General features: G+C 46.6%; 1 protein-coding gene across 7 annotated transcripts in view; it reads right to left on the minus strand.

The window, feature by feature from the left end:
• LOC108623055 (Down syndrome cell adhesion molecule-like protein Dscam2) overlaps positions 1-13,890 on the minus strand; it is a 97,500-nt gene that overhangs the window by 48,720 nt on the left and 34,890 nt on the right. For all 7 annotated transcript variants that reach the window (XM_018021320.2, XM_018021318.2, XM_018021316.2 and 4 more), the window contains exons 2-4: positions 8,174-8,494; positions 2,512-2,673; positions 1,735-1,884 (exon numbers count right to left, since the gene is read on the minus strand). In XM_018021320.2, the coding sequence (XP_017876809.1) occupies positions 1,735-1,884; positions 2,512-2,673; positions 8,174-8,494 (633 nt within the window). The remainder of the gene's footprint in view (positions 1-1,734; positions 1,885-2,511; positions 2,674-8,173; positions 8,495-13,890) is intronic.

Consider the following 13,890-nt stretch of genomic DNA (forward strand, 5'->3'; position numbering starts at 1 on the left):
GCGGACATTGCTTTCGTTCTTTTGTAACCGAATCCTGTTGGCAAGAACGATTTCCGATTATATTAAATCGGCAGCAAGTGTCCCGCGCGAAATAAGGCTACTAATTGCGTACCGTTAATGAACCTGAACTTCGATGTAAGCTCTTTCCTTCCTACCACCACACACCCCCCCGTTCGATCTGGCGTCGATCGATCATATCGAATCGCGTTCGATCGTGCGTGTCCGAGGGGTGGAACTCGGTTTATCGTGTAATATACAACGACGTGTTTGCTCTCCCGAGACACGGCGTTTGCACTTTCACGCAAACCCCTCCGGGAGAGAATACAGGCACACAACGCTTATTTGATCGTGTTCTACCGTTTAACGCATAATTGATAAAATAAAATGAACGAATTGATGTAGCATTAATGAAAGTCGATAAATGCTTTTGATTGATCGTTTTGTTACTTGAAAGGGAGAATCAGCAGGAGAGAGGCGCCGACAATTTTGGGCGCGCTCTCGCGAAAAAAGCCCGGCAGCAATTTCTGCCTGCAACAAAGCAGGGACAATCGATGATACGCAGCCGGAGGTACAACAATACGCTTTCCCGCGTATTTTCTTTTACCCGGTGGCGCTTGCGCGACGTTTTTTCAACAGTAATAATTGACAGAGAGAAAGCGCACGGTTATTCGCGCGATGGCAAAGCAAACATTTAATTGAAATCGAACGTATCCGTAGCCGGGCGAGCCAACGGCGAAGCAAAATTGAGTTTCCTCTGCAACCTCCGCCGCTTCTATTTTTCATTCTCCTCCCGTTCGGAATTAAAAAACAAATTTAATAACCAACATCTTGCAGTCTTGGTGGAAGGGAATGGCATTCGATTCTCGATTCCGGATACGTCGAGTGTCTTAGCCGTTGTCCAATTACGGAATCACGCGCACTAGAATCGGATCAGCCCGAATCCTCGTGGCCCCGATAAACGATCGCCGGAAGACGCTCGTGAACGGAATCGAAGAACGGTATCCGCAGCATCTGACGCTCGGAAAGTGGCTCGGCTCATAAATATTCAACAGTCCCAGCGAGGAATTTGTAAATATCGCGACGGTCTGTGATAATAAGTTCCTCTCGAGACGGAAGAGGCGAAAGTTCTACCCGCCGATATCCTCTCATTCCCCTCTCCCTTCGATACTCTTATTAATAATCCCGGTTCTCGCTAAAATCTCCCCGGCTACGTATTAAAACTTTATTAACTGAGGGAAGGAGCTTCGATGTGTTTCGCGGAGATAGACAGGGGAAATGTAGGAAGAAAATGTGTTAACGGACTGGAAATATTGTTTCCTTTCTTGCACGTTCTTCTCTCCACGCTTTTTCGCTGTTTACCGAGCTTTGTTCCGGGGGAAAAAAACATTTTCTGCTCGTGTCAGACTTCTCCTTTCCCTGATGACGTTTGTTAATAAACCGAGCGTTGTTTGCTCGGCTGTTACTAAATAACTAAGTTCTTGATGCCTTCAAAAAGTATGTCTAAACAGTAAACAGTCTTTGAAGCCTGGATGTAGATTACCTCTGAAAGACGGGAAACATTTTCAAGCTCGTAAATTGAAATAGGAAAAACTGGCGTGGTGAACTTCTGTACATTAATCAAGTTCGATGCATGCGAACTCTGTTATGAATTTTAAAATGCAATCTAGAGACGGGAACGAGGATGAATGCGAGTTACGTCGTTGGTCGGAGCAAAGCGGATTTTAATGCACTCACCAGTCAATTGAAGCCTGCCGACGTTGCTGCTGACGACCGTTTCCTGAGTCAGGCGATGATGCGTCCTGCACCGATAAGTCCGCTCCGCGTCCTCCCGCGTGATATTCAGTATCATCAGCTCCCCGGTTGACAACATGTGATACTTACCGTCTGCAAACAGAAACATACGTCACGGTTATCAAGGCACCAAACACTGTCGCTGTTCTCAAATTGAAATCACATAAAAAGCGTTCCAATTGCAGAACAAAAAAATTCCCTGAATTTTTTAAAAGTTCGATATGAAACTCAAAAGTTAATGGGAATAAAAATTGTAAGTTTTTCCGTGTAAATAAAAATCGTTCCTCGAGTTCGTTCAACTCTGAACCCGCGCGGAGCGCAACGAGCAAAGTTTGGACCGTCCATATCGATTGTCTTATTGATGAGTGTATTAACAAATCCGTCTGGATTATCACAAGCGCATTCAGAACGGGTATACACCACCTTGATCGAACTTCTCCATAATTAATGGAGTTTCCCTCGTTAACGGACTCACCGGTGAAAACTTTGCGCGTTGCAGCATGCTGTCTTCCATGCCCTTTGTCCGAAGCGCGATAGGTGCAAATCGTCCAATAGTATTCCCAATCTCGCGCGTATATTATTCGAATATTTATAGAAATTCGTAGCAAAATTGTTTGCAAAAATTTAATTCAATATCTATTTTCTATTAGCACGAACTTTCTAATGTACGTCTGTAAAATTTGTTTATTTTTATGAACAATGCTAAGTTCCGAGTCTTACCGGCCATGGTGGACGGGTAGATGTTAAACGACGGCTCCTGAAGCCAAGACGTGATGGTGACGTGGTCACGAACGAAACTGGGCACGTTGCATCGCATGAGCACGTTGTTGCCGAGGAAACCGCCGGGACATTGAACTTCCGGATCGTAACGCTGGTTCACCACTGAAACACGCAAACAACCAGCCGCTCGAAAGTATGCCTCGTGCAGGGTCGGTGCACTAAAAGAAATATTTGTACTTTCAGCGAACGTCCATTCGACAGATCTAGATGAATGATACAGTAATTATATTAGAATTGCGAATGATCGTTTCGCATTGGCAATAATCGATGAGCCGTGCGTTTCATTGTTGCCCGTTGCGCGATATCGATAACCGAACTCGGGTAAACGTAATAACGTTAACCAGGGCTTCGTTAACAAGACTTCATAGGCGTACATCGCGCCGGCACATCCCGTAGATTCATGACGTATCAATTAAACGGGGGAAGCTGCGCGCGATTTCGTTATTGCATAACGCACGGGAAATTCGAGCAAAGCCGTCTTGCGTCGCCTGAGGCCGACGCACCGTGAAAGATATTTTCCCGCCGGCTTTTTTCCGTCCGATATAACGGATCGTTTTCAATGGCAACAATCCGAGTGGCCATACTCGTCGTTTCACCACTGAAAGGCTAAATTAATTCGTCCGATCGATACGAACCTTGTTTCTAGCTAACAAATAGAATGCGATTCACGTGTATATACTATTGTCTCGCTACTAAGAACGTTAACCACCGATCCTCGCATTCTTTGGCTAAGCTGCGTGGAATTCAACGTGGAATTCTCAAAACGTGCCTGGTAACGTGTTTTATTGGATACCGTTGCTTCTGCAATTTAATTGCTACTATGATATTTGATAACGCGGTTCGCTTAAAACCACGCGACGCGCTATGAATCCGATTTAAATCAAGTCTCGTCGAGTACATCCAACGTATAATTGTGATACATTTGCTTGCCGTAACTGCGATTCTCGCTTGGTTCTCTACGTTTGAGAATTCCTGCGAATCCGTTCCTGGCGATTTAATTGTCTCGGCGGTAGGAGTTCGCTAAGGATGCGGGTGGTAACGGCGAAGAAAAAAGTTGTTAAGTGGCACGAGGGCGCAGGGCGAAATGGAGGGCGCGCCCCGATACGTACCTTGGGATTAAATACGGTCGGGGCTTTGTTAACGACTGCGACTACAAGATGTTGATACCCGTCGTCGAGGAATCAACTTTTACGGTAGCTCCGGCTGAAAGCCGGATAAAAGCCAACGCGGACTCTAAATGAGGCGAGCTTCAACTCTTAATTAAAAAATCTCGAACGTCTAAAAGACAGCGCGCTGAAAGGATCATAATGAAAATTGTAGACGTGTAACCGCAAGAATCGTCGTAATTACCTAACTTAACAAATTTCTAACCATTTTTATCGTACACTGCAGATCATAAACATTATAAACAGAATTAATAAAATGTATCATGCGATACTTGATGATCGATGAGAAACTGGTTAAACGATAAGTTAGATTTTCGTGGTAAAATCGAAATGATGGAACGCCCTGCCATGTGCTCGTTAATCGGGGCGGAAGAAAAATTCGCGAACCGATAGGAGGGGGGTTTGAAACCCTTAAAAGGGTCGCTGTATCTTATCCAAAATCTCGAGGCTGTCCCAATCCGGCCATGAACTAGCATTCCACGTAAGTTGATGGTCTCGGTTGAAAGGTTGCGAGAGAGCGAAGGCCTGAAAGAGGGTAAACGAAGGACGGAAAGCTAGAAAGCCGCGCGGCGTGGAGAGAGACAGGGGGTTGGAGGGTCGGGCAAAGGAAAACGTGGTGGTGTGTAGGACCCGGCTGTGCAACCCGTTTCGAGAGTCAGCGGAGCGAGGCACTCAGACTCCAGAATGGGGTAAAAACTCGGTGAGTTCGCATCCCTCCCTCCCCGCCTCCCGCTGCCTGCCTGCCTGCCTGCCTGCCCCTCGCTTCCAGCAACGCGGGTTTTCCAGGCTTGCTAGCAACCCCGTATCACACGGCTCTCGGTTACGCGGCAACCAAGCCGAGCATAAACTCGGCAGACGTATCGTGGCAGGTAATATTTACAAACCATGAAACCTACGGGAAGAGAGGAAACGACCGACTCCGGAACGGTCCTAGCCCAACCTGCGCCCGCCGCCCACGCCTCCTTTTTCGGGAGACTCGAATTTTCCGCCGGAGACGAGCCCGAGAGCTCTCATCCAGCTACGTCGCAATTATGTCTTCGTTATCCGCGTGTCGATGGCCCCTTGGTTGGGAAACATTTGGATTAACGTCGAAATAATTATTGTATTAAAATTGACCGAGACGTTTGATAAGCGGATGCTTCCGGTCGGAAGACTGCGGAAAGGTCTAACGTAATTGGTCTTTGGAAGTTCTCTGAAAATTAATGCTTGAACGACGATGCATGCAAGAGCGCGAAATGAAACGAACGAGTCGTTCGTTCTGCGACGGGTCAGGCTCGTTTAGCCACGAGTTTCCAAAGCGCAACGTTGTCGAATTAGATTTACGGAGTAACTCGACCCGGGGACGCGTAATTATTTCCGTATAAAATTTCCGCGACTTCGCGTGACGAATAAAAGAATTTCCCGTGTCCCGCGCGGGAGAGGCCGGGTTAAATTAAAAATAATCGTTCCGTTCTCGGTCCGTCGCACCGAGGCGGTTAAAAAAGAATTAGAGTGAAAAACGAATATCGGGCGGCACTTTTACGATTGTCACCGAGGCGTCGCGAAAACACGTAGCGCAGTTATGATAATACGATTACTCGGGCCGTCTTGTTTCGAGAGCGTCGAATATGCCGTCTTGCACGATCGCGGGAGAGCAACGGCGCAGATATTCCGCGGACGTTTTCCATCTACCGGAGCGAGAGTACTCGCGAACCATAAAACGCGAACATCCCCGGGAGCTTCTATGAATTCGCAAGCGGGGGCATGTATATTCAAGAGATTCGATTTCAACCATGACCGCCCGCGCCTCGAGAAATTATCGTTCATTTCAATTGCCAATCATGGCCCCGCGTAATTGCCTAATCGAAACGTCCGCGCTTAAAAAAAATAATTTCTCAGTTCATCCTAGCTCGAAAATCTTGTTCTACAATAAATCATCAACATTTATATTATACGTTTGACTATTATGTGCTGTGACTCGTGAACGGCCTACGTTTTACACGAAAGTAATTGCGTAACCAAAACGATAACGTTTTCCCCTCGCAAGAAACGCATAAAAATAAGTCTACCGTCCGTACGCAGGCGGAGGTGAGTTAATGGAGCCGCGCGTATAAAGACGTACGTAAAAGCTCGAACGGGCGTTACGCAAGGCGAAGGCTAGCGTTATTTTACATAAACGCGGCGGTGGCGAGATTTCTCATTACTTCACAACGCGTCGCGGTGTGCTCGACGAAATTAAACTGGAACAACGAAATTTACAAGAAGAATAAACCGCGGTCGCATTGTGCCGAAGTAAATAGAAGAAAATAAACGTCTTACGGGGATCGGCGACCCTTGCCAGAAAGGAATGCGTCTCGTGGGCGGAGGGCAAACAATACGGTGGGTGCGCCGTTGTTTTTGTACAAACGTCGTTAAGCTCCGTCGCGAGCTTCTTCCGGAGCGCGGCGTATTCTCGCGGCGAGCACCGATGGAAACCCGGTATTAAGTGACATTTCGACGGTCGTGGCCAGGTTTTTACCGCCACCGATATTCATTCGACCGGGTCGTTTTTCTTACCGCAAAGTGGTGAAAAGAAACTGTTATCGCTGGCCGCGCGAAACAACGGGGGACGTATCTCGCTGGCTACGAGGATGCAGAAAGTAATTTTTACTTTATTACCCGAAGCTTTTCTTACGGCAATGTAATTTCTCTCATTTCCAGGGGACCTTAATTAACTTCTTTGGACCGCGTCGAGCGGACGGCACTTTAAATAGTTCGTTAAAGAAGAATGAAACGAAAAAATACGCCGGATTAAAGTTCGTGCAAAGAGATGACCGTGTCTCTAAGTTCCGGGAACAGCGACATCCCAGTATATATATGGACCTCCCGGAATTTTGTCTCTGCTCTCGGATAGGAATTTACGCGGAAATACATTGTTCCGGTATTATGCTGAAATAATACCCCACCTGAGACAATATATCTCTGTGCTGTTCAAATAATGAATTCCGGAAAAGCGAATGCGACAGTATTATTTTCACAATTTATGCAAAGATCCCGCGTTTAGGATTTAAACAAGCACTCGATCCCCCCCGCGATCTACTCGTGGCAGAGAGCAATTGTCGAACCACTTCTCGTCTCCCCTTTATCAGCTTAGTTACCCTTATTTCCTGGCAGATGCGCGAAGGACGCGGCGCTGGAATAAGTCCCGGATAAAATGGACACGTCCAACGACGAATGGACGAGGTGTACGTGTTTTCGATCAGGAATCGAGATTGGCTGGGCGCGGTTAGGCGAACGAGCCCGGAAACGGGGCTGCCATTGTTGTTATTCGATTCGAATTTTCAGCTAAGTCAGCATCTCGAATGCACACGTAAGCCTAGTCCCGGCTCCCTCGCCTAATCACATCCGTTTTCCACCGAGGAGGCTAACACGGAGTTCGTGTTCGCCAGTTTTCACGCCGGGAAGACAGAGTCAGCGAAGTTGATCGACTCGAACGGAGCCGGAGGACCCGGCAAAAAGGAGGAACGTTGTGACGCTGACGCGGCAGAGGTACGAATCTGAAAAGGTATGAGCCGCGTTCACGCGACGATGATTTACGGGCATATTAGGTCGATAAGATATCTTCCGGTTCGTTGACCCGAAGCCAACTTTATTTTTAAGTCCCGTTATTCTTGTAACGCCTTTTCACGGAGCATCCAACGAAGTTAAAACAACACGAGTATACGAGGTGAATCCGGAAAAAATATCATTAAAAAAATTGTCCATTTACTCGTCATTCTGCAGAAATACATCGTAATTCCTCAGAACACGATGACCTATATCGTACGACACTTCTTATTTATCCACCCTGTACGTAGGAAACGACTCTTCCTTGGGAGATAAGAAGTTTCTGCTTTTTCAGTTGGAATTTTATCGATCGCCTCATTACTCGCAGAAATTGTATCGTAAAAAGTATCCCAGAGGTTCGTTCCGCATCAAACTAGACGAACTGTCAGCGGTGAATCGCGTTCTCATCTCCGGTTGCCCGTATCCCAGGTGCATCGAAGCCAGCGACGAAACGGAGCAAATCACAAACCCCGATGGGAATAAATATTTCATAGTGAAGACGTACTATCTTCCGATCGGAGGGATGAATTATTCCGTCTAAGAGCGGAACCGGCGGCGGCGTTGGCCGCCAACCGGTGCCAGGGATGTTTAATGTAAAGCCGCGGATCTCTCCTATCCCCTTCAAGTTTTTTTTTTTTTTATTCAAACAACACGCTGGGAGCTTGAGAAAAGATGACAAATATTTCCATATCGACGCGGGCGATCAATCAAAACCAATACATTATTCCACGGAATAGGATCTGTTTTTCTTCACTCGAGAAGAAAGAGGAAGAGGAAGTCTAGGGTCGGACGAGAGAGTAGATAGCGGAGAAAGCAAGCGGTGTACCGGGCAGACAACATAATGCAGATAACGAGCAAGAAGTTTCGCGTGCCTGCTCTGACAGTGACGTCTCTGCTAACGATGGCACCGACACTGTTGACGGCGGAACACTTATAAATGGCCCAGTGGACATCCTGCCGGAAGACCTCGGCCTCGAAGCCAGGAAAGTGGATCGTCCCGTTGCCAAGGACGTGTCTGATTCCGGGGATACTCGTTATACTGCCGCCGTCCGCTGCCAGCCAGTCGACGGTCGGCGCCGGATTTCCTCTCACTATGCAGTCCACACGGCCACCGTTCACATTCGTGAATTCCACCCGCGACGCTGGCTCCGACACGAAGCTCGGCCCCTGCATCTCGTACGAGGCGTCGCAACCTGCAACAAACGGATTCCGTCATAATGAGCCGCGGATTCTCTCTTTCATCTGTCTCCTTGCTTTCATTTACTCCCACCTTTATGTAGCCAGCATACTTTTACTTTATTCTACGAGTGAATCCTCTAATTAAAAACGAGAGACACTCTTGTCGTAATGAAATGTATTACATCGTATCTTTATGAGTATAATTTGCTAATGTAGTTATTTCTACACGACTGATAGTCTATACGTGTAACGTACGGTCCTTTGGGGCAAGATAAATATTTCTTCCTGCATCAATCGACGGACTGACATTAATCACTGCACGCGGGTTTGATGAATTTTTCTCGCTCGACTTGCCGAGTTTAAAGTAATTTTCAGAAATGCAGGAAGCGGAAAGGGGACGCAGTGTATCGTCGGGACACGAACGAAGATAATACGGGCGGCCATAAATCACACATTTAACGCTGAAATTCGGCCGTAATAGCTTCCATAAATGGAGCGCGTTGCATCGCCCCCCGCGAAGCCTGTTAACCATTCATCACCCGAGTTATGTTGATTTAAGTAGGAATGCCGGTCCACCTGGATGTATTCCGCATTCCGTCCGGCATTGCCCATCTGGAAGCCGGCCCAACGAAGTATACCGAATGCCCGGAGGAACGTGCAACGAATATCGCCGTCTACCCCATTTACGTTTTAGTTAATAATGTCTGATGGGCGTCTCCGGCCTCCAAACGCCCGGTCGAAGGAGCTTTTAATTATGCATTGAAAAATTAAGCTCGAAAGTACAACTGCTATTCAACAGGTTTCTACTCCCATTCTCAATTAGTCCATCAAAATTTGTCCATCAAAGAATATATCGTCCCCCATATATATTATATGTATTGATAAATTGCATTGGTAAATATGATTGCGGGTTCAACACTTTTCTATTGCTTCTATTTTCCATGAGTCTATCGTCGTTCTTCGTACAAATCAAATGACATATCGGAAAATTGCATCGGAAAATTGCATTGGAAAATACGAGAAATTCAATCTTTCGTCCATCTTATGTTATCCCTAGAAATAAATTGCAGGAACAGTACTCTCGGATAGTTTGAAAACTAGATATTAAATATGAATAAACTCGAATACGATTTCGTGAGAAAATTTTAATTTCCGAACGATCCCGCACAGTTTTTCCTTTCGTATTACGCCGACGACGTTAATTAACTTCCCGTTGGCTTGAGACCGGTATCCGAGACAATCTTTGTACGTGAAGCCTCGAGAATTTCCAGTAGAATCCCACGGTTTCCGGCCGGATTGCTTTCAGTAGCTGGCATCCCTAAAGTGATCGAGCCAAAGGAAACTGCAGCATCTTGAACGAGAACTGTTTTATTCGAAGAGAAGTCACCCTCTGGCCGTATTCTCTTTCCGTGATTTCTCTAACATCATCGTGACCCACATTCCGCCGCCTTGGAACACTCCGCAACAATTTTTCTCCAAAGGGAAAGATCGTAGCCCGGTAACGGTAATTTTATATTTTCCGTGCCGAGTCCATTTCACATTATAAAGGTAACTTAATTCCCTATAACAGCAGTTTCACGTCGGCTAACTCTCCTGCGTTTGCTTAAGTTCCCTTTAATGTTCAATTAACGCGTTTCCATTACTAGCACGCGTACTACGTGTGTTAGTAATAATAAAATAGAGTATGTAGTGTCAATCAATTAGCGTATGTACGACTGTATCAATTATTAAATGAAACTGTTTATCAATTAATACATCAATTGAGCCGTTCAGTGCACACATCGATTAACTCCACTTTTTGAAAAATCTTAAATTTATGTGTCAAAGCACAAGTTATGACTATACCAAATGCTTTGACACATAAATTTAAGATTTTTCAAAAAGTGGAGTTAATCGATGTGTGCACTGAACGGCTCAATTATTGTATGAAACACAGATGGACCTGTATTTCTGGTGAAGAAGCGAGTTATTTATAAAGAGTTAAATCAGATGCGTAACAAACTCGCGGTTGAATGTACGATCGAAGACGGCGGGGAATTTCCATACTCACGATTCCCCATTTTTTGTTGTACTCCCATTCTTTGAGTCCCGCCGACTCATAATCCGGATTAACATGGAGAGAATCGAGTATCACGGTAATTCCATTTTCCCTCACCGAACGAATAAAAAAAAAAAAAAAAGGAGAACTGGGATGAACGTGCTCGCCGAAGTGGTATTTTTAATTTCGAATAATGGCGGATAATCGCGCGCTAACAAGTGAAAACAAGCTTTTGATCGAATAAAAAGCGCTTTCCTCGGTGCCTATTCACCGTTTCAGCTTTTACCGGGAATAAAATAGTAGAACAAAAGGAGGAATAGTGGAGGAAGAGGAACAGAAGGAGGAGGAGCAAGAAAAAAGAACCGACCCACACATCGATGCTGTTATTGGCCGAATAAAACTATACCTATAATCGTTGAAAGGAAACCGCGTGCGATTTCACCCTCCAATACGTCATACACGTGTATACGCAGATCGTAGACCGTTTGCAAGTGTTAAGACACGTTGTAAAATTTATAATCGAATAAAACGTTCTAACAATACGAATGAACGAATGACTTTATTACCTCATTCTATGTTAAATATTTGTCAGATGATAAATACATGAAAGTGTCCTTACATACGAAATTTCCACTTTCTTTGAACGTTCTGTTTGCATCCCTCTGGAATCGTTTACCGAGCGGAATCAACGAGGTTCTTCCACGTTAAGTGGACGTCAGAACGTGGGACGGACTCAGCCCTCGAAAGTCGGCACGCACCGCGATTTATCAACGCAGTTGAGTCCAATTAACGAGGAATATAAAAATGTCCGGATCCGGTAAAAGGAAGCTGTCACCGGCGACGACGATGAGGGGCGCGCGTGGCCTAAAAGGAAGCAATGTGTTCACCGATATAATGGCCCGTTCGAGGGTATTTGAAATGCACTGGCTCATCAGAATAACTAAACAATGGAGGACGCAACGAACGAGGGGTGGAAGGAGGCGCCCGCGTCCCGTGCAACTACTCGAGGACTACCCGCGCTCCCCGCGGATACACTCGGCTGTAACAGTGGAGAAAAGGGTCGGCCGCAGACGCCGAGGCCCGTGTTACACTCTCAGGCACGCATATGAATGTTTGCGCGTTCGCCACCCCTACCCCGAGTTGCACGCGATACACGCTGGAGTGGCCTAACCTTAGTCAACCCTCGACGTCATCGGGAGTACCTCCTGAAGCTGTACACTTCTGTTTCTACCGCGCTCGCGTTCGAGACGCAGCGTCCATCGACCATCTGCGTAATGCTTTGCGTCAACATCTCTTACAGCCCCTGCACAAGCGAGACCGACCACTTATTCTTCGCAGATTCTTCCTCAACCGAGCTCGCATTTCCGACCTTTCAGGTCCGACCGCGTTATTAATGCCTGTTGATCAAAGATTCCACATCCCGGTTACATTTGCGTTCGTCGACAAAATTCGAATTAAAATTAAACACTAATTCGAGCGTTGAAAAATGAAGCAGAGCTGACATGGCGACGGTGAAATATGGACGATGGGACGCGGAATGATTTGTAGTTATTTTTACAAAACTCCGGTATCGCTGTGTGTAAATCTCGGTAATCGGCTGGCGAAACGTTTCCCCGAAAATTCGCGGGTTCGAATTTTATACGAGGGATTCGATTCGATAGCCGTGGAAGTTGAATAAGTAAAATACCAGTGTACGAGATTACTATCGGAACAAACGAGGGGACTCGTAACTCCGCGTACAACTTTTTATCTCTATGGCGGAGATGCATATAATTTCACGTTGCAAAATTATCTCGAACGAGCGTTTGTGGTATCGCGGTGAATGGGACACTTAAAAAACCGCGCACGTATTCAGTCGCGAACGGTACACACGGTTATTCTATCGTCGGTATTGTTCCCGGGACGGTATTGTCTGAAAGTATCTCCGCTCGAATACCGGCGATAGTGAAAACATCTTAAAAATTCGATCCGACGGTTTGTACGGGCTGGCATGCGGACAACGTCGTCGTCGACGTCGTGGTCGTCGTCGTCATTGCGAGGATCCGACCCGATTAACTTATTAAAATGCGCCCGGATGGAGATATCTCTCCGACTAATTGCTGATGCTCGCGTTCCTGATTCACCGAGGGCAGAGCTTCGCCGGCGAATGGAGCAGCAGTCCCCATTCCGGAATCCGCGGCTCATCCGGCAGTTTACAATCCTTTCTTTCAGCCGGCCGATGGGAAACGAGACGGGGGCGCCTCGGAGCGGAGGAAAAAAAGAAAGAGCGGAATCGGGCACACGTACGTAGCCCACAGGCACAAAGGGGTAAAAGGCAGAGGACGCGAAGGGAAAAACGAGCGGAGGAAAACAAGTAGAGAGGGACGCGGTTAGACAGACGCAAGCCGGGTTCCTCCTCTCCCCTGCGCGTCGTCGTCGCAAGCAAGCAGCCGCGCGCACGAGCTTGTCCGACAATGCAAACCAACTTTCTCATTTCAATGTATTGTTTCCATTGTTCCGGCGTGCAGGCTGCGAGGGTTGTTGCCGGTGGTGCTGCCAGAGCGTAAGGGATGCGGGGTCTCCTTTCCAGCACTGATCGTCAACTCTCTCTCCCTCTCTCTCTCTCTTTCTCCCTTAACCATCCCCTGTACTAGACTCTTCGAAGATTACGAATAATTCCAGGGACGGGCCGGTGCTCCGAATTACGCTCCGGCTATCACCGGCAAAAAAAACCACCATTCAAGTCTCAGTTCTATCTCCGTACATTTTTAACGCGAATACTCTGTCCACGAGTATTTTAAATTCTTTGCACTCGGATTAGAATCTCATCTCGGACAGAAAATCCCTGCGCGGATTTTCATTAACCCGTGCCCTTTACACTGTTCGCTTATAAACACAGAGCAAGGAAATTATCTACTGCTTATTAATCTTATTACAAGGCTTGACAAAAGATTAATTCAATGAACTCGATCATATAACGAATTCGTACCCAATGCGCTTTGACGATTTCTCAGAAACCTTGCAAATGATCTCCTAATTATAAGTCCTATATATAAGTTCAAATCCTCACAAATTTCATTATCCCAGATCCTGTATTCTCTCTGAAGGAAATTTCAAGTTTAAAGACCTGACAGGGAAAAAGGTTTTCTAACCCGACGCACAGAGCATATTCCCGCTCTTTGAGCTTTGAAGAGATTCCAAAGCCCCCCGAACATGTGAGCTCAAGGACGAGCGAAACCAACCGAGCAACATCTCCGAGATTAAACACCTGCACGCTAGTACCTGCGGCTCATCGCTTCAGAAGCTAAATGGTCCTTTCCCGTTTCGGCAGGACAAAGAGCGTCTCCCGGTGCATCTTCTCAGTTTCGCGTGGCGGCTGAATCAATGCACGCG

Source organism: Ceratina calcarata, unplaced genomic scaffold (genome assembly GCF_001652005.2).
Source record: "Ceratina calcarata isolate Rehan_Ccalc_2016 unplaced genomic scaffold, ASM165200v1 scaffold250.2, whole genome shotgun sequence".
Lineage (NCBI taxonomy): Eukaryota > Metazoa > Arthropoda > Insecta > Hymenoptera > Apidae > Ceratina > Ceratina calcarata.